The sequence below is a fragment of the Symphalangus syndactylus genome, chromosome 1 (assembly GCF_028878055.3).
Source record: "Symphalangus syndactylus isolate Jambi chromosome 1, NHGRI_mSymSyn1-v2.1_pri, whole genome shotgun sequence".
In the NCBI taxonomy this organism is placed as follows: Eukaryota; Metazoa; Chordata; class Mammalia; order Primates; family Hylobatidae; genus Symphalangus; species Symphalangus syndactylus.
In genome coordinates, this window is record NC_072423.2 from 26,183,765 (window position 1) to 26,206,223 (window position 22,459).

Consider the following 22,459-nt stretch of genomic DNA (forward strand, 5'->3'; position numbering starts at 1 on the left):
GGTACAAAGACCACATCAGGTTCCTTATAAAGGAGGATTCATCTCCAGATTTTGATTACAAGACTCCATTTATATATAAGCAAATGAGCCCACTGGGTGGCTAATTGTAACCTACATGTCATTGAGCATAAAGTGATTAAACAGTGCCACCCTGAGCTAGCTGTGTTGAGAATAGAAGTTTAATGGTATGTGAAGTATCACCGAGTGTTTGCACATAAAGAGGAATTATTTCAGTGCTTACATGGATAAGAAATTGGATTTCAAAGTCTCAGGATACAAAATCAATGTACAAAAATCACAAGCATTCTTGTACACCAATCACAGACAAACAGAGAGCCAAATCATGAGTGAACTCCCATTCACAATTGCTTCAAAGAGAATAAAATACCTAGGAATCCAACTTACAAGGGATGTGAAGGACCTCTTCAAGGAGAACTACAAACCACTGCTCAATGAAATAAAAGAGGATACAAACAAAAGGAAGAACATTCCATGCTCATGGGTTGGAAGAATCAATATCGTGAAGATGGCCATACTGCCCAAGGTAATTTATAGATTCAATGCCATCCCCATCAAGCTACCAATGACTTTCTTCACAGAATTGGAAAAAACTACTTTAAAGTTCATATGGAACCAAAAAAGAGCCCGCATCACCAAGTCAATCCTAAGTCAAAAGAACAAAGCTGGAGGCATCACACTACCTGACTTCAAAGTATACGACAAGGCTACAGTAACCAAAACAGCATGGTACTGGTACCACAACAGAGACATAGACCAATGGAACAGAACAGAGCCCTCAGAAATAATGCCGCATATCTACAACTATCTGATCTTTGACAAACCTGACAAAAACAAGCAATGGGGAAAGGATTCCCTATTTAAGAAATGGTGCTGGGAAAACTGGCTAGCCATATGTAGAAAGCTGAAACTGGATCCCTTCCTTACACCTTATACAAAAATTAATTCAAGATGGATTAAAGACTTACATGTTAGACCTAAAACCATTAAAATCCTACAAGAAAACCTAGGCAATACCATTCAGGACATAGGCGTGGGCAAGGACTTCATGTCTAAAACACCAAAAGCAATGGCAACAAAAACCAAAATTGAGAAATGGGATCTAATTAAACTAAAGAGCTTCTGCACAGCAAAAGAAACTACCATCAGAGTGAACAGGCAACCTACAGAATGGGAGAAAATTTTTGCAACCTACTCATCTGACAAAGGGCTAATATCCAGAATCTACAATGAACTCAAACAAATTGACAAGAAAAAAACAAACAATCCCATCAAAAAGTGGGCAAAGGACATGAACAGACACTTCTCAAAAGAAGACATTTATGCAGCCAAAAAACACATGAAAAAATGCTCATTATCACTGGCCATCAGAGAAATGCAAATCAAAACCACAGTGAGATACCATCTCACACCAGTTAGAATGGCCATCATTAAAAAGTCAGGAAACAACAGGTGCTCGAGAGGCTGTGGAGAAATAGCAACACTTTTACACCGTTGGTGGGACTGTAAACTAGTTCAACCATTGTGGAAGACAGTGTGGTGATTCCTCAGGGATCTAGAACTAGAAATACCATTTGACCCAGCCATCCCATTACTGGGTAGATACCCAAAGGACTATAAATCATGCTGCTATAAAGACACATGCACACGTGTGTTTATTGCGGCACTATTCACAATAGCAAAGAGTTGGAACCAACCCATATGTCCAACAATGATAGACTGGATTAAGAAAATGTGGCACATATACACCATGGAATACTATGCAGCCATAAAAATTGATGAGTTCATGTCCTTTGTAGGGACATGGATGAAGCTGAAAACCATCATTCTCAGTAAACTATCATAAGGACAAAAAACCAAACACCGCATGTTCTCACTCATAGGTGGGAACTGAACAATGAGAACTCATGGACACAGGAAGGGGAACATCACACTCCGGGGACTGTTGTGGGGTGGGGGCATGGGGGAGGGACAGCATTAGGAGATATACCTAATGCTAAATGACGAGTTAATGGGTGCAGTAAAACAACATGGCACATGGATATATATGTAACAAACCTGCACATTGTGCACATGTACCCTAAAACCTAAAGTATAATAATAATAAAAAAAAAGAAATTGGATTTCATAACCAAAAATATTTTTAAAAACTGCTCCCATAATCTCAGTGTGCCAAAATAGGTGAATCCTGAAAAGAATATGTAATTCCCAGATAAACTCCAGATAACTATTTAGTAGCATAAACATAGTTTTAGAAAAATATAAATAAATATAGCTACTTCTTGTCTAATATTTACTCTGTGAAAGGCCCAAGTCAAAGTGCTTCATACATATTAGCTCATTTAATTCTTACAGTAACCCTTTGACATGATGATATTATCCTAATGTTGTGGAGATGAAATTGAGACAATCACTTAAAATTTTTTATACATATACACAGTTATTTTGCCAGACCTAACTAGCAGTATGTTATTTTATTTTTAAGTGTGATCAGGATTACTGAGAATGTGCTAATCTAGTGGAAATTATATGTCTATATTTGTATGTCTAATTTTGATCAGTAGTGGTACTGTGAGTAAAACAGGCACACAAAAATCAGTGACCACAATGATTTCAGAAAACAAGAACCAAGAGTTTATGCAGAAAGGCTGATCTCTCCAAGGTACTCCTGATTGAAAGTTTATTTTCCTCAAAGTTTTTTCCACCTTGCTCCATTATTTAAGAGGTTTTCATTTGTGATATTCAGAGATACTTGGACCTGGCTTGAGAATTTGGAGGATTAGACTACTGTTGCAGATTGATTTCATATACGAGTAAGTCAGATCTCTGAACTAATATGAGTGCAGTATAATTAAAGGGAGTGAAATATAGCTGTAATCACAGAAAGAGTACTGTAATTCTAACTCTCACATTCATTTGGAGTATGAACTGGGACAACTAACATAATTTCTTTGGTACTTAAAAATTTATTTTTAAAATAATAAAATTAGTCTAGAAAATCTTTAAACTCCTATTTAAATTAAAATTGTGTGAGTATAAATAAGTGGACATCAATAACATAGGTTTCATTTAACAAAATAAGAATGATCTTAGCAAAATCTTAGATAATATAGATCAATTATCTAAAGACAGAAACTACCAAAACTCACTCAAGAAAAAAAATAAACTGAATAGTATGATGCATACATATTAAATACATTAAATGTATATTTAACTGCTTTCCAACAACAACAAAAACTCCAGACCCAGAAGCCTTTGCTGGTGAATTCTGCCAACATTTATGAAGAAATAATGTCAAACCTACAATGCAAGGACCAGTTCTTTTATTTATTTATTTATTTATTTATTTAGAGACAGAGTTTCTCTCTTGTTGCCCAGCTGGAGTGCAACGGTGCGATCTCGGCTCACTGCAACATCCGCCTCCCAGGTTCAAGCGATTCTCCTGCCTCATCCTCCCAAGTAGCTGGAATTACAGGCATGTATCACCACGCCTGGCTAATTTTTTTTTTTTTTTTTTTTTTTTGGTAGAAATGAGATTTCCCCATGTTGCTCAGGCTGGTTTTGAACTTCTGACCTCAAGTGATCCACCTGCCTTGGCCTCTCAAAGTGCTGGGATTACAGGCGTAAGCCACTGCGCCCTGCCCAAGGACCAGTTCTAAATGCAGTAACACCAAAAAAGTAAATATGCAAGTGCAAGTCTTAACAGAATGTGGGTAGAATCTGTATGATGTAAACTATAAAAGACTGATGAAAGACGCATGAAATTACAACCACAAACTGAATCTTACTGTAGGTAAACTTCAAAATAAATTTTTAAACATAATATAGAAATTAGAAATTATAATTCATCCATCCAACAATCAATCAAGGTTGGAAACCTCTATTTTTCTCCTGTCTTTTGTTAATTTTGTAAAACACTGTGGATTACTGAAAACATCCTAAGAATAGTAACTGGTCCTTGATTTGGAAAAAGTCATATGCCTCTCAGGAGGACAGATATACAAGCAACAAATGATAAAAGAGTAATCATTATGGCACAGTCTTAAAGGGCTGAGGAGAAGAGTTCAGGCAACATTTATTGTACTCTGCTGGGGTAGGGTAGTTGTGTGAGAGAACACTAAATGCTAAAGGCAAGAAAGGAGTTGTCATTTGAGATGACATTATTCCAGGGTAAGGGTGGCAGGAGGGAATTACATAAACACTCTTTGTTACTTATTTCCACTATTCTCATAGTCAAGATCCTGGGAGATATGTTCAACAGTAGCATACTTATTCTTCCCCCAGGCTGCTTCCAGCCAATAAGTGTGCAGCAGGGATACAAAATCAGGTCTATCACTGGGAGACACGGGACCCATCTGAAAGCCAGCTTTAGTTTGAGTGCTCCCCAGCAGTCATGCCAACCTTCCTTAGACTTCATAGGAGGTCTAGGACACCTCCCTCCAAACTTTCTTCCCTCTCTTCACTCAGGGGCAAGTTCATTTCATGATTTGACGAGTTTTTTTTTTTTCTTTTAGCTTGTCCTGGCTCCTCATTTTCTTCTTCACAGTTACTTTATTAGTTAAATCTTGCATGCTTAATCCCATTTTGGTATCCTCTTCTGAAAAGACACGCACTAACACAGTGAGCCACTGTGCCCTGCCCAAGCACCAGTTCTAAATGCAATAACACCAAAAGAGTAATATATAAGTACAAGTCTAACAGAATGTGAGTAGAATCTCTATGAAGTAAACTATAAAAGACTGATGAAAGATGCATGAAATTACAACCACAAACTGAATCTTATTATACAACTCCATATTATACAACCACAAACTAAAAAGACGCGCACTCCTTTGCCTATTTTCTCACATTTGCCTCAAAAATACATGTGTTCCTCATTATTCTGTTTATAGTGCCCTGTTTCCTCCCATCCTAGTAGAAGCCGACAGTTTCCCCTACAGCATATATCTACTGCAACGAAAATATGTCTTCCTACTAGATCATTCCTTTTCTTTTCTTTAGAGATGAGGTCTGTCTCTGTTACCTGGGCTGGGGTGCAGTGGTGTGATCATAGCTCACTGCAGCCTCGAACTCCTGTGCTCAAGCAATCCTCCCACCCCAGTCTCCTGAGTAGCTGGGACTACAGGCACATGCCACCATGTTCAGCTAATTTTTTTTTTTTTCAGAGATGGGTTCTCACTACGTTGCTCAGGCTGGTCTCAAACTCCTGGCATCAAGTGATCCTCCAACCTCACCCTCCCAATGTAGTGGAATTATGAGGATGAACTACCATGTTCAGCCCTATACTAGATCATTCTTTTGACCTCTACATCTAATTTTGCTTAATAGATATGTTCATTTAGATGTGGCAAAAACACTGCAAATTCAAAATTTCAAAAACTAAATGTGTTTTATCTCTTAATAAATTTCTCTCTCAATACTCTGACTGCATATAACAATCAGGATTCAATACAGAAAACAGATATATTCTCAGCATATCAAGTAGAAGGGGACTTTATACAGGAAATAAAGGTGCTTACAAATTTGGGGATGGTTGTAGACCTTCAACGATTTTATTTCATTCCAATTTTATAGCACCTGGGCTGTGATGTGCAGATCAGAAAGCTGCCATTGGTACTGCTATCCCTGATACATAAAGAGGGTAACCAGGTACATAAAAGTGGAGTTGCCTAATGCCAAAGCCTACATCTGCCAGAACCTCTTAGCCAGCTACCATGGCTGCAAGAAGATGGCTTCTGCCTCACTTATTAATAAGTCTATGAAGACTGTATCTAATTGGGAAAAATTAATTCACATACAAAACTCAGGCTGCAAAGGACCCTAGGCAATATAGATTTTAGCTTTCTAAACTCCAAATTGAAACAGATCCAAATGGAGATTAAGAGAGCCAGCCTGTGTAACTGCTAACTTAATGGCACCAACATAACCAATTCGCCCAAGCCAAAAAGTAGAGGGCGTTGAAGAGTTCTTTCTCTTCCTCATTCAGTTGATGGATGAATAGTCTTATTCTTACTTAAGCTGCTACTGGCTTACCTCAAGCCTTCACAAACTCTTATTTGGGCTTCTGAAATAGTATCTTGGTAGTGTCAAAGGGTATATTAACTCCTCACTTTTACCCTTCATAATTCCATGCGTGCTTTTCCTAAAGTGTAAATGTTATATTCCTCCTTCAGTCTCAAGGCTGTTTATCCGAAAGGCAATGTAGGACTCATTCAAGGTTTGGAAGGAATGTCCTGGGCCCCTGGCACTCTGGCATGATGTGCAAAGCCTTAGATAACCTGTTGCTTGCTGACATCTCCACTCATTTCCTACGTCTCTTCTTTGTGTACTCCAGCCATTCCAAAATATTTGCTATGCCCTAAATTTGAAATATCATATTATACAACCAGAATTTGTGGAAATTATTCCCTCTGCCTTGAATTCTAGCCCTCTTTACCTCTTTTACCAAGTTAAATGCTCCAATATTTATCTAAATAAAATACCCCCGCCCAATAATAAGTTAAGACTCAGCTGAGCAGAGATTTCTTGAACGGATGGCTATTATTATATCACTGATCACAAATGCAGGAACTATTAGCTTACAACTAATTAGGCCTAGACTCCCTTGCAGCCTGAGTTCTGCATTAAGACTCCCCATTTTGATGCCATCTACACTGCAGTTCCTCCATGGCAGAGCACATATCTTTTTTGCCTCCATTTTGGGAACATAGTAGGTGCTCAGTAAAATACTGGTTGATAGAAAGAGTGAAAGAAAAAAGGAAAATTAAGCCAACTGGAGAGGAGTTTAAGACAGCCATAGCAAAACTTTACAATGAATCTTGCTATAAGCTAAATAGGAAGGAAATGCTGAAATGCTAAATTTCCTAACATTTTAAGATAAAATCATATGTCATAGTGTCAAGTTTATAAATAACATATTGGTAATATTTCATTAGCATTAAAGATATTTTAATAAACTTATATGATCTTAGTGTTGTTTAATTTAAAATATTTAGCAACAAAGGAGTTATATAACTAATTCCTTAGAGAACAATAGTTATTTTATATTAAAAATAAATATGGGCTTCAACAAAAGTATTTTATCATATTTTATATAATTTTTCTCTAAAATATATGTTAAACATCATGAGAAAAATTGTGTTTATCTTATAATGGGGTATAAAATGTTCATATGTTAAGTATCAATACCTAATGATATACATTTTACTGGGACATTCTATATGTGGACAGCAGTTATGCCAACTAGGAGACATGTAAGCATCAGCCTATAGACATAGGAGCTACATTTTAATAAATTAGGATTATATTTCAAAAGGTAATTATTACTCATTTTTAAGTGAGCAGAATTTTTATAGTCAGAATAATTTGGTCAATGTTTCCCAAATTGTGATTCAGTGAATATAATTTCCAAATTATAGTTACATTTAGTTCTGCTGTAACATAATATATATGTTCCTTAAAAATCAGTGTGCTATGAAAAATCATGCAAAAAGTAAAAATAAAAACAACAGAGCTTACGGTAAAAATGGCACTAGGCACATAAAACTCAAAAACTTTATCAGTGATACATTTAAAAAAAAAGAACCCAATAAAACCAGGCCCATTGTCTTATAGTTAAAACAGGAGCACGCCAAATAGTTAAAAATACATAAACCTGCAATACATACAGCACTTAAAAAAAAAAATCTGCAGTCCGCTTGTGGAAGTCAGTTTCAGAAGGGTTGTAGCTTAAGAGTTATCAAGTAATAGAAGGATGGTTATGTAAATTCTCACAAGAAATTCTAACACCACTTGTGGATGGCTGTGCCTCCTGACACTCAGGGAGCTGTATTGTTTGAGGTGTTTGTATTTTGCCTGCTCCCATGTCTTGGTTCAACCAGATGCACTTTTCCCCGTTCACCTACTGTCTCTCTTAGACAAAACTGTGCAAAAATACACAATTTGTCCTAGGCTCAAAATGTTCCCTGATATATGAATTAAGTTTGGAACAAATTTACATTTCAAAACAAGCATTATAACAGAAATGAGTGTAATAGGTACTTAAAAATAAAAGTGGAAGAAGGAGGGTTCTACGTTCCAATAAGTTCAGGAAATATGGAGGTTAAGCAATGTTTATTTTTGTATTAGGCAATTTCTGAAACTTTGTTTGCTGATGTAAACTCTGAAATGTCAAGAGGGCAATGAGTTTGCAATATTTTAAAAATTACTTGACATGAGAACATTCCCTTTCATATTTTGTGGTGGAAAAACTCTTAACTAAAAATAGTGTTCCATGTAGCATAGTTTGGTAAACATTTTTCTATATTAACGTTTCACATTTATTGTTATAAAATGTAAAACAAGATTTTTTCTCTCGGAACAGAAATAAATTACGATCTAATTCAATTTTGTGAGGATTACAAAAGAAATCTGCAATAAATTTTCAAAAATACTATCAATGTGTCTGATATTACTGGTTGTATTTCTTCTGGCTCATAGAGAACTATGAACCATGGCAGACAAATAAAATACCATATTGGAGATCATCTTTTCAGCACAATTAACCTTACAATGAAGATATTATAAATCTACACTCAATGATTAAATTTTTGATGTTAAAGGTATGTGATTTTCTGGGACTTCAGCGTGATCCTTTTGTTCATAAATAAAACATTTTTATGGGAAAAAAATTTTAAGGGAGTAATTTTGTTCTTTATTACTAATTTTACCTATTATTTCTAAATTAACATTTTTATTTTATTCAAATTTTAACCAATTCTTTTATTCTGTTTTTATATGCAAAGTTTATATAGGATTTAGAATAAGTAGGAAATAATTATTTGATCAATTATTAGATAGTCTGTTAAGGAAGAAAATTGCCATAGATGAATCTAATATAATTTAATCTTTTTTCAGATAAAAGGCAATAGATGGAAGATGGGAGTGAAAACGATAGCATCAGGAAGACTGAAAATTCTCTCATCAGTTAAAGCAACTAGAGCACTTGCAAAACTTCTCAGAATTAACACTTTCAGAACTCTGAAAATTGACCAGTACTTCAAATAACCCAAGGTAAATTTATTCAGGAAAATGGCTAAATTGCAGTAAGAAGAGTGAAACTTGCAGCATTTTAACTACACATATTTTCCCATTCCCAACTCACCAGCTCTGCAGTAGCTTTGACAACTAACATCCTATAAAAATGTTTAAAAGCAGCAGCCTAGCAGGAAATGGAGGGTGCAAAATGGGGTTGGATCCTCTTCAAAGTCCCATTCCCATTACCAGAGATGCCATCATTATTTTGACCTATCTGTTGGTTTCCTGACAAACTCTACTTGCAGGGGTTTCTTATTTGACTTAACTCAGAACTCACCCACAGAGAACAGTCTTTTCCTTAGGGACATTTGCTGGAAACAATCAGAACAACTGTTTAATATCACGGCTGCCAGAGGCAATGGATAGAAGTAGGCGGAAAAAAAAAAATCAGCTATTCAAAAAGCTTAAAAGAAAAAGCTCAAGAAAATGAGATGTTCATAGGAATTTATTAAAACTCTAACATATTCCTGAGAATCTAGAAAGCCATACATACATGCAGGACTGTGCTTACGATCAGAAAATTAAAAAAACCAACAAAACAAACAAACAAACAAAAAAACCTAAGAAGGCCTTGAGCTCTCACCTCTGGCTGACTTTTGTGGCTGTGTGTAAGCAGAAAGTAAGGCCAAGGCAGAGTTGCCCAGTACCTGGCTAAGTGTCAAAGGCATGCCCACCATGCACACAGAGTCTCTCAGCAATGACTAGGGGAGATATTGGTTCCCAACATCTAAGGAAATCTCTGTCCAGTCATCAGCTGACCAATCAGCTATCAGAGCAGAGACCTCATTGATTATACAAGACAAAGAATAAAGAATAGACTTTTTAGAATTATTTAAGACAAATTACTGAACAACAACAATAACAAACAACAACAACAAACCCTGGGTAAGAGAGAAAATCTGATTTTCAGGGTTACTGGATTGTATTATTCAAAATTTCCAGTTTCTAACAAAAATGAATAAATAAAATGCAGGCAAATAAGTAAGAAAATATAGCCCGTACACATTAGGAAAAGGAAGTCAGCAGAAATTATTCCTGGGGAAGTCTAGATGTTGCACTTAATATATTAAGCCTTTAAATCAGTTCAAATATGTTCAAAGGATTAGTGAAACTATATCTAAAAATTAAAGGAAATTATGAGAACAATTTCTCTTCAAACAGAAGATATCAAAATATAAGCGTAAACTATAATAACCATGGGTTAGGCAATCCTTTTTTAGATATGATCCCAAAAGCTCAGGCAACCAAAAAAATTTGATAAATTTAACATCATCATAATTAAAAGGTTTGTGGTTTCAAGAACACTATCAATAATTGAAATGGCAAAAGTACCCAGAATATGTAAAGAGCCATTACAACTCAATAATAAAAAAAAAATCCAATTAAAAATGGGCAAAGGATTTGAATAGGCATTTCTCCAAAGATTATTACACAAGTAACTAGTAAGGATGTAAAATCATCTTTGGTATCTTTAGGCATTAGGGAAATGAAAATCAAAAGTACAGTGAGAGTTCACTTCATATCCTTATGATGGCTAAAATAAAAACGATGGACAATAGCAAGTGCTAGCAAGAATGTGAAGAGATTTGAACCCTCATACATTGCTAATTAGAGATGTAAAATGGTGCAGCCACTTCAGAAAACAGTTTGGCAGTTCCTCAAAACAAGAAACAGAGTTATCATATGATTCAGCAATTCCATTCCTGGTTGTGTATCCAAAAGAATTGAAATCATATGTCACACAAGAATTTATCCATAAATATTCCTAGCAGCATGATTCATGGTAGTCAAAACTGGAAACAACCCAAATGTTCCTCAACTGATGAATAAATTTAAAAATATAATGTATACAGCCAGGTGCAGTGGCTCACGCCTGTAATCCCAGCACTTTGGGAGGCCGAGGCGGGCGGATCATGAGGTCAGGAGATCGACACCACGGTGAAACCCTGTCTCTACTAAAAATACAAAAAATTAGCCAGGTGCGGTGGCAGGCACCTATAGTCCCAGCTACTTGGGAGGCTGAGGCAAGAGAATGGTGTGAACCCAGGAGGCGGAGCTTGCAGTGAGCTGAGATTGCACTACTGCACTCCAGCCTGGGTGACAGAGCGAGACTCTGTCTCAAAAAAAAAAAAAAAATATATATATATGTATATATTTGTATACAATATATATATATATATGTATATATTTGTATACATACAATGGAATATTATAAAATGTATACATACAATGGAATATTATTCAGCCATAAAAACAAATCAAAACTGGGCGCAGTGGCTCATGCCTGTCATCTCAGAACTTGGAGAAACTGAGATGGGAATACTGTTTGAGCTCAAGAGTTTGAGACCAGCCTGGACAACATAATGAGATTCAATCTCTACAAATTTTTTTTTAAAGCTAGTTGGGTGTGGTGGTATACTTAGTCCCAGCTACTCAGGAGGCTGAAGTAGGAGGATCACTTGAACCTAGGAGGTTAAGGCTGCAGTGAGCCATGATCATGCTGCTGCACTCCAGCCTGGGTGACAGAGCAAGATCCTGTTTCAATTTTTTAAAAATCAAATTCTGATTCATGTTATAGTGTAAGCAAACCTTGAAAATATTATGCTACATGAAAACAGTGAGCCACAAAAGGCCACATATTGCATTATTTCAATCATATAAAATGTTCAAAATAGGCACGTTTACAGAGACAGAAAGTAGATTAGCAGTTTCTAGTGGATAAGGAAAGGGTAAAATGGGGAGCAACTGCTAATGGGATAATGAAAATGTTTTGGAAATAGAAAGTGATGATTATGGCACAACTCTGTGAATATATTCCCCCAAAAATCCATTACTAAAGAAGTGATTTTTTTAGTATGTGAATTATATGTCAATTTTTAAAAAGAGAAAAAATAAGGCAAGAGGAAGGTAAGATTATTTCCAGCTCATGATGTTCAGGAAACCCCATTCCAGCATTTTCCAATATACAGGTGATTAGGCATTCAGAAATACAGGGGAAGGGAGTTGGAGGTGTGAGTTCTGCTCTGTGCAGTCATTCAAGAGACAGGCTCCTTTCATGATATGGTCCTGCCACCTGTAACATGAGATTTCAAAGATGCTGTATAGTTATCTACTTACAGGCAGGAGAGGAAACTTGTGTAAAATTATGAAAGAGCTAATGCGATGAGCCTCACTGCCCACATGCCATTAGCTAGAATTTAGTCATAAGGTCCTACCCAATTCCAAAGGTGGATGGAGGATGTTAATTTAGCTCAATGCTCAAGAACAATACTTCGTATTGTCTCTGTCACAAAAGAAAGAGGATACATTCCCAACCTAAGTAACTGAGATTCAGAATTAACCCTGAAATAAGCAGCTACAAACTATAGAGCACTAAAACCAAAAATAATCATAGAAGAAAAGAATATACAAAATTTCGTATAATCTGTCGTTCGATTAATTTGGAAAGTCACTTTGCTGCGTTCTTTCAAACCACCTTAAGCAAAATATTCAGAAACTTCAATAAATAACTAGTATCACCAGTCTTGGCTTGATAAGTAAAGTTACTAAGGTATTTGTCGGTTCAACTTACAAAACATTAAACTATGGAGGTTTAAAAAAAGTTGCTTAAAAAAAACACAGAATGCAGCTTGTTATTTTCCTGAGCTCAGAGTAAGCATAGTTACATTAATGACATATGAGTTTAAAATATTGTAAACAAAAAGCACCTTTTTTCAGCTGTAACACAAACTCTTCGATAGAGAAATACGGGATATTAGTGCATTAAAATCAACCCCTTTTGAACCCATTCATAATTTATAGCTACCTACATAGTTCTTCCAGCCATACCATGTGTATCTGTATCACTAAATATCCTCTCTGTTTTTCAGGTATTTTAAATTGAAGCACTACTGGCTGGGTTCTTAATAAAAACAAAAAATTAAGAGGGTAAATGAATTCAGTATTCTAGCCAAAAAGCAGAGTATCTGTTTCAGGAACACAGGACAGTCTACTTTCCATTTCATTTTACACACACACGCACACACACATGATGTCTTTTACATAAGAATGAACCTGGCTGCCTCAAGATAGGTTGTTTTATGGCTGCCTCAAGATAGCTTGTTTTGGTATCACAGAATGGCCTCTAGAGATCAAGTTGTTTCCCTTGAAAACTTAAAAAGGGAAATTCAGTCTCTCTTATCCGGCTTGCTTCTCGACTTCAGACTTCAGGAGCTTCTGCATCTGAATCTGTGTCACCCTGCAATTTGTGTCTCTGAAACATAATCCTGTCTCACAGACTCCCATTGCATTGGGATTGGTCAGAAGGAAGCAGAGGAGGAGCCACTGTGAACATGTTTTTTTTCTCTCCACACATCATAAAAATCAGCAGCTGGCGCCTACAGCTCCTAACACTCAAAGCAACGCTCAGGCTGGAAACAGAAGCTTCCGAGAGGCAGCCGATGTGAGCATGTGCACACAGATTCGTCTCCCAATGGCATGGCAGCTTCTAGGAAAATTATTTTGAACAGACTTGAATGCATAAGATTAAAGTTAAAGCAGAAGTGAGAACAAAAAAGCAAAGAGCAGACTCCTTCAACTGAGACTGAATATTTTGAAGCCCAAGATTTTAAAGTGATGATGATTAGAGTCGTACCTAAAAGAGACTAAAAACTCCATGTCAAGCTCTGGACTTGTGACATTTACTCACAGCAGGCATGGCAATGTTAGCCTCACAACTTTCAGACAGATAAGACTTGGAGGAAATAACTGAGACGACTCTCTGACCCGGGAAGTTAAATCAATTCAGGGGGACACTGGAATTCTCCTGCCAGCATGGTGAACTCCACCCACCGTGGGATGCACACTTCTCTGCACCTCTGGAACCGCAGCAGTTACAGACTGCACAGCAATGCCAGTGAGTCCCTTGGAAAAGGCTACTCTGATGGAGGGTGCTACGAGCAACTTTTTGTCTCTCCTGAGGTGTTTGTGACTCTGGGTGTCATCAGCTTGTTGGAGAATATCTTAGTGATTGTGGCAATAGCCAAGAACAAGAATCTGCATTCACCCATGTACTTTTTCATCTGCAGCCTGGCTGTGGCTGATATGCTGGTGAGCGTTTCAAATGGATCAGAAACCATTGTCATCACCCTATTAAACAGTACAGATACGGATGCACAGAGTTTCACAGTGAATATTGATAATGTCATTGACTCGGTGATCTGTAGCTCCTTGCTTGCATCCATTTGCAGCCTGCTTTCCATTGCAGTGGACAGGTACTTTACTATCTTCTATGCTCTCCAGTACCATAACATTATGACAGTTAAGCGGGTTGGGATCATCATAAGTTGTATCTGGGCAGCTTGCACGGTTTCAGGCATCTTGTTCATCATTTACTCAGATAGTAGTGCTGTCATCATCTGCCTCATCACCATGTTCTTCACCATGCTGGCTCTCATGGCTTCTCTCTATGTCCACATGTTCCTGATGGCCAGGCTTCACATTAAGAGGATTGCTGTCCTCCCCGGCACTGGTGCCATCCGCCAAGGCGCCAATATGAAGGGAGCGATTACCTTGACCATCCTGATTGGCGTCTTTGTTGTCTGCTGGGCCCCATTCTTCCTCCACTTAATATTCTACATCTCTTGTCCTCAGAATCCATATTGTGTGTGCTTCATGTCTCACTTTAACTTGTATCTCATACTGATCATGTGTAATTCAATCATCGATCCTCTGATTTATGCACTCCGGAGTCAAGAACTGAGGAAAACCTTCAAAGAGATCATCTGTTGCTATCCCCTGCGAGGCCTTTGTGACTTGTCTAGCAGATATTAAATGGGGACAAAGCACGCAATATAGGAACATGCATAAGAGACTTTTTCACTCTTACCCTACCTGAATATTGTACTTCTGCAACAGCTTTCTCTTCTGTGTAGGGTACTGGTTGAGAATATCCATTGTGTAAATTTAAGCTTATGATTTTTAATGAGAAAAAATGCCCAGTCTCTGTATTATTTCCAATGTCATGCTACTTTTTGGCCATAAAATATGAATCTGTGTTATAGGTTGTAGGCACTATGGATTTACAAAAAGAAAAGTCCTTATTAAAAGCTTAACAATGTCTCTTTCGTGTTATTTATAAGCATTGGACACTTTGTGTGCTTTCGTAACATAGAAATCAGAGCCTCATTAAACATATTCTGATAAATGCTTTATTTTATTATACTATCCACCATTGAAATGTAGAGAGTTCATTCTAGCAGTTAAGGGAAAATATTTAAAGAATAGATGCATAATCATTTTTAAAAATATCATCACTGAAATTTCAAGTAATTTAATTAAAGGATTGTTCATCCTCCCTGTGCAGAAGTAGAAATGAAGCTCCTCTAGAGAGAAAAACAGGTGCTGAAAAAAGAGAGATGCTGAGTTAGAAAACTATGTGTGCTTCTCAGACACAGAAAGATGCATCTCCCTTAGCAAACAGCATGATATTTCACACAGGCAATTCGGTTTGGGGTGGGTGGGAAAAGGCAGCTATGGGGATGAAAGTGTCCTGGAAAACCTACGTTGCCATGTCAAGCTAAATTTCCTGTTACCAAATTATCCCTAAACAATATTAATAAAACAGAGAATGGGGATTTATGCCCCCCTTTAAACAAGGATTCAGGGTCTGCTGAAGTGTCCAGAAAGGGTAATATTGTACTGAGAGATTTAGCTTCCTGTTTCTAGAGAAGTACAGGACTGACATCAAATTCTTTCTCATTTCACATGAAAATGACTTACTGTTTACTTATTGCTGATTTTTTGAACTGGAGTACAAATGTTGATTATCAAGGATTTTAAACTTCAAAACCAAATGCATAGCACAAATGTTTTCTGGCAATATTTGTAAATATCTAAAATAAGGGTACCTGTGATGTGGCACATTTTAAGCAGGAAGGGAGGCACCTACCGAACCCCAGGGGATGTCATGCAATAAACTAGCCTTCCACAGCCACTTCTTGAAGAGGAAATATGTTTTGCTCCAAAATAATCCTACAGATTTGGCCACTGAGTAATAAAATTTGTACTGTACTTTCTAATCTGTGTGTAATTTAAAATAAAGGAAAAGAATATATTAGGTTGAGGATTACCAGTAAACTATATTGCAATTTACAGGGTCTTCAAATGCTCATGGGCAGAGGTCATATGCAAAGGTACTCCTTAACTCAAATCTAAATGTTTTACACTGATTATAAGACCCAAGAAACACTTTCAACATTCATCTGAAAACACTACCTTGAAGGATAATAGTGAAGTTAAAGTTTACACATAAGAAGTGGTACTAAAGCTGAAATTTTAATTCCACTGCAATTCCTCTATTTTGAAGCAAAAGTGAATATGAAGATTTAAATATACACTAATCTAACAATCATAGTCTATAGCAGTAGAGGGACACAGTTATGTTTTTGTCATTGCCACATTTCTTGTCCATTCTTTCATTTCATGAATCTGAAAAATCCCAGGGACTAGAGATATGAAAAAGAGAGCTATGAGCACGCCCCATCTTCTGTGGTGGCTGCCCTTCCCAGTTTATCCTATTTCTCCTCCAAGTGTCATCTCAGATGCTCAGAAGGAAATCCTGGCTCCTCCTTCTTCAGGTTCATACCTTCTCCTGGGGTGGTTTAGAGTGTTAGGGTGTGTATAATTCATGAACGAGCCATATAACACCACCCTCCCCTATATGCCCATGGTACCGTATTGGACTTTAGCTCTTTTAAGTGCGGAGACTGTCTCTTACTCATTTTTTCTATTCTCCAAATCTTCCTCTATTCCAGTTACTTCCTTTTGTTCAAGTAAAATCAAGATTCCCTCAGAGGCCAGGCCTTACCCAAGCCACCTCTAAGCTCCATTCCACATCCAGTGAGATTTGGAGCCCCACCAGCTCTAGTTGGATTGTTATTGGATCAATTGGGGAAATGTTATGGTTTAAAACTGTAGGCTTAAGCAAGTATATTTAGTATGAATATAGGAGGGAGCAGAGAATGAGAGTGGGACTGGAGATTTGGAAGAAACAAGCTTGAAGTACACGAAATGAAGATACTGTAGAGACCATGGCTGCTAGAGCAGATGCAGAGAAAGTGGTTATTCCAAGTAGGTAACTTTAAATACATTAGGAGCAAAGAACTGAAATTCACAGAATTGAATGAGAACATTCCCCACAAGGAAAGGGGATTCTATTTCTGCTCCATTCACCTTACATCTAATAACAACATGTCATCATGACTCCAGACCTTATCCAACCATAATATTCAGATTCCTGTTTGGAATCCCCAGTTCCATATTGCAGTCTCACTTTCCTTGCTGTTTTATTTTTGTGCATTCTGTCTCTTCTGTTAGCATGTAAGCCCCTTAAAGACAAGCCTTATGCTCATATTTTTATTGTGACAGAGAATAGCATATTTCATATTTAACATATTAGAGAGACTAAAAAAATCTAGAGACAGATAAAATATTCTTGACTTCTGAAAGTGGTTTCTCATTTAGTCTCACCTTGAGCATTCTTGATGCTCCATCTATTTCAGTGGTGGCAATGATGACAGATCAGGGGAGAAATTTCTTCTGGAGCAGCTGCCTAGCCATCGTCTCGCCCTACCTTGAGTGTCTTCAGGGAAGGACAATAGAAGCCATGGTGGTCACTGGGGAAGCAAGTGGGTCAGGCATTGGTTGCACACAGAAATGTGATAAAGGCAACCTCTAGCCACCCTTCTGAAAATCCATGACCAATAAATAGAGAGATGTGGAATCATAGCATGAATGAAGTAGTAAGGAAATGTCTGTCTCATCAGATTATCTTGGTTTTACTACAGACAGTAGAAGTAATTAATCATTGTTTAAGCCATATCAAGATTGATTTGTCCAGTTATGGTCTTAGGAGTTAGAGCTATCTGTAGCTAAGGACACTGGCATATCTAAAACTTAGCACAAATGACAATTATTCTTCCACATGCATTAGGGAGAAATACATATGAATTATGCTAAATGGAAAGCATGGTACCATCCTGTGTCTGGGACATTCCATCTCCACCCCAGTGAAGTACCTCCAAGGAAACTGAGCTGTAGCACATGGTTTAGCCTACAGGCCCCAAACTGCCCCTCCCTCCCTTCTACTACATCCACAAATTGACATCTTGTCACCTTTCAACCAACAAAAGACTACCTGAACATCATGGTTAAGAAGAAAAGAGAATGAAATGCAAGAGAGAGAGGGAGAGAGACAGAAAGAGAAAGAATGCTTACCAGGTTATAGATCAGCTTTCTACTTCAACCTGATGAAAAAAATAAACAAACAAATAAATACTGCCATAAAACACATACCCACGAGCAGGGGCTTTAAACACATATTAGCCCAGGAATTTCTACATGAGGCAGCTTAGGGTGCAGTGTGGTTCAGAGGAGTTATAATGGACTGTCTTGAAGGTTTTGGCACAGCAGTTGTCTTCTTTCAGGTTGCATAGGTTCTTGAAATGTGTTGGGAGGGATATTTGAAGATTATACCTTGGTGAGATTAATAAACATGGGCACCATGGGTGTTCTAGAATCTGACTTCATCAGGCAAGTGCTTCTTTATGGTGAGGAAAAGGGAGAGGAAGGAGACTGGAACATGGTAAAGAGTATTGTCTTCTCTTCCATCTTTTAAAAAGTTATTCCATTAATTAGATGTTATTCCTACAACTTTTTTTTTTTAACTTGTAGGCTATTTTGTCCTTTACTATTTCTCTTGCTAATCTAGAAGCCAATAGTGTTATACATGATATGTTTTCAATGAATGCTTCTTACCTGACTTCTTGTTTTATATTTCTTTTGTGTTTTTTTCACTCAATTTTTCTTAAATTGCTTTATATTATTGTGATACACTGATGCAAGGAGAAAGAAAAATGGGAAAAAAATTCAAATGTTCATATTAGTTTGGTTCAATGGACCAATGCTTTAAAGTGCATAAAAATGTGAACACATTGCATTTGCATTTGGCCTAAGCTGTTTTGCTTTACAGAATCCTACTGGAAAGAAAGCACTTTTAGCGGAAATAAGAAGAGGGTAGAACTCTACAATTACTGCAAGGACACTGCAGCATAGTAATCAAGGCCCCAGAAATGCACTTGTATCACCTATCCATATTATGGCTTAACCAAAGGAATAAAGGAAACTAGATAGCCTACATTAGTCAACTTGAAGTACAAACAGATGTTCCCTTGGAATATTCTTAAAGAATGGAAATAAATGTTGCCTGCAAAAAAGAATTTAATTATAGCATTGGAGTGGCCTTTGACAAATGGCTTTTATAAATTTTATGGTATCAAATTCACATTTTTAAAAGCTAAATTAATTTTCACAATTGTAGAGGAGGTAGCAAAGTAGATGCTTTTATATCCTTTTATGTTGAAATATAAATTGATACAATTGCATTAGAGGACATTTTGCAATGTGTATCCCAAACCTTAAAAACACCCATTCCTTATTATTTCCTTATGATTAATTTTAGAAGTATGATTGTTAGGTTAGGAAGCCACCACTAATAAAAGGCTCACATCACCTCCTAAGTGTAACTGTCTGAGGATCATTGATGTGACATCTGGTGTACCTACCCTCAAAAATTCCATAGCTTATTAGTGATAAAACTTTGCATCATTATTCTGTTGTGAAAATATTGGTAGATGAGAATAAACTTTCTGATAAAACCTTGTAATATCAGACACGTTTTGTTATTGTGTTTGATATGTAATTTTTTGAAGAAAGCATGTTTGAAGTTCACAGCAAGATTAACCAGAAAGTACAGAGATTTCTCATGTACCCCCTTCCCCACACATGAAAAGCCTCTCATTATCAACATTCACCACCAGAGTGGTACAATCGTTATAATAGATGAACCTACCTTGACACATCATAATCACCCAAGTCTATAGTTTACATTAGGGTTCACTCTTGGTGTTGTGCTTTCTATGGGTTTGGACCAATATATAATGATCTGTAACCAATATGATAGTATCATACAGAGTAGTTTCTAACAATCCTAAAAATACTCTATTCCCTGCCTATTTATCTCTTCCTCTCCCCAACCGCTGATCACCATTGGTCTTTTTACTATCTCTAGTTTTGCCTTTCCCAGACTGTCGTGCACTTGGGATCATATAGTAGACAGCCTCTTCAGATTGGCTTCTCTCACTTTTTGAATTTAATTATGCATCTAAGTTTTCTGCATGTCTTTTTATGGCTTAATAGCTCACTTCCTTTTAGTATTGGATAAAATTCCACTATAGGTATATACCACAGTTTATCCACTCCCCTGCTGAAGAACATCTTGGTTGCTTCCACATTTTGGCAATTAAATAAAGCTGTGTGGACCTAAGTTTTCAACTCCTTTGGCTAAATACCAAAGAACAGTAATGAACTTTTAAAAACTCCAGTATGGCAATCACATGAAAAAAAGCTCAACATCACTGATCATCAGAGAAATTCAAATCAAAACCACAATGAGATATCATCTCACACCAGTCAGAATGGCTATCATTAAAAACTCATAAACTAACAGATGCTGGTGAGGTTGTGGAGAAAAGGGAATACGGTGGGAGTGTAAATTAGTTTAGCCCTTGTGGAATAATGTGTAGTGTGATTCCTCTAAGACCTGAAGATAGAAATACTATTTGACCCAGCAATCCCATTACTGGGTATATACCCAAAGGAATATAAATCATTCTGTTATAAAGATACATGCATGCATATGTTCATTGCAGCACTATTCACAATAGCAAAGCCATGAAATAAACCTAAATACCCATCAACAGTAGTAGACTGGATTAAGAAAACATGGTACATAGACACCATGGAATACTATGCAGCCATATAAAGGAATGAGATCGTGCCCTTTGCAGGGACATGGATGGAGCTGGAGGCCATTATCCTTAGCAAACTAACTCAGGAACAGAAAAACCAAAAGGCGTGTGTTCTCATAAGTGTGAGCTACATGATGAGAACGCATGAATACATCGTGGGAAACAACACGCACTGGGGCCTTTCAGAGAGTGGAAGGTGGCAGAAGGGAGAGGATCAGGAAAAATAACTAACGGATACCAGGCTTAATACCTGGGTGATGAAATAATCTGTACAACACACCCCCATGACACAAGTTTACCTATGTAACAAACCTGCACGTGTATTCCCGAAGTTAAAAGTTTAAAAAATAATAATATTAAAAAATACAAGAAAACAAAAAAACTCAAGTATGCATATGATGATGTTTGTGTCTATCCTTTAATCTTTAAAGGATGGTTAGTTAATATTTGAACGATGCTGGTCAGAAGCATACACTTCAGACATAGCTGGTAAGTGCCATCACATACTTCTATTAAAATGTTCACAGATGGCCAGGAGTGATGGCTCATGCCTATAATCCCAGCACTTTGGGAGGCTGAGGCGGGCAGATAACCCGATGTCAGGAGTTTGTGACCAGCCTGGCCAACGTGGTAAGACCCTGTCTCTACTGAAAATACACAAATTAGCTGGGCGTGGTGGTGGGTGCCTGTAATCCCAGCTACTCAGGAGACTTAGGCAGGAGAATTGCTTGAACCCGGGAGGCGGAGGTTGAAGTGAGCCAAGATCAGGCCACTGCACTCCAGGCCAGGTGACAGAGCGAGACTCCATCTCAAAAAATAAAAATAAAAAATAAAAAATAAAAAATCACAGAGACTCAATTAATAAGTGTAGGGTATAATAGAAGTATTTTTTTCATTGGTGAAATGGGTGTTTTTCAAAACTTGTTGACTTAAAAGTTGCATAGCAATTGCCACAACTTGCATGAAGAAGGTACAAGATTTCCACCCACTCAGCAGCTTGCTTAGCACTTGGACTCTATGTCCGAAGCTGCATATATAGTTCCATGTATCCCCCACCCACCTCAAGAAGGTCTCTGTTGCCCATCTTAAATATTTTGATATTACTAAGAACAATTTTCGAAGCAGTATTTACATTGGTTTTATGTTACAAGGAACATACAAAACAAAATACTTAGCATGATATCAATTATCTAGAGGAAAGTACCACCATCTTACTTATATACCTCCTGCATATTACCTTTCATAAGTCACGAGCAATTGGTAGTCATTATTCCTGAGTGATAATATTGAGGGGCATGTCTATTTTCTTTATTGAGTGTGTTTCTATTATGTACATTTACTACAATAAGCACATTTTAATGTTTTATTTTAAAGAATAAACATTACAACAAAAAGATGGTTGGTGGAAATGCAATTGCCAAATTACTGATTTGTGGAGAATTTATGTTTGAATAAGATCAGATCTTGGCGACTATATCACCTTTCCACCCTTTAAGTAGACTCAGAGGGCCTGCCTGATG

General features: G+C 37.1%; 1 protein-coding gene across 1 annotated transcript; it reads left to right on the top strand.

Moving 5' to 3' along the window:
• The first annotated feature begins 13,480 nt into the window (after nucleotides 1-13,480).
• On the top strand, nucleotides 13,481-15,228 carry MC4R (melanocortin 4 receptor). Its single transcript, XM_055292174.2, has one exon. It carries the CDS (start codon nucleotides 13,906-13,908, stop codon nucleotides 14,902-14,904), a length of 999 nt encoding a protein of 332 aa, XP_055148149.1. The 5' UTR covers nucleotides 13,481-13,905; the 3' UTR covers nucleotides 14,905-15,228.
• Nucleotides 15,229-22,459: the final 7,231 nt, after the last annotated feature.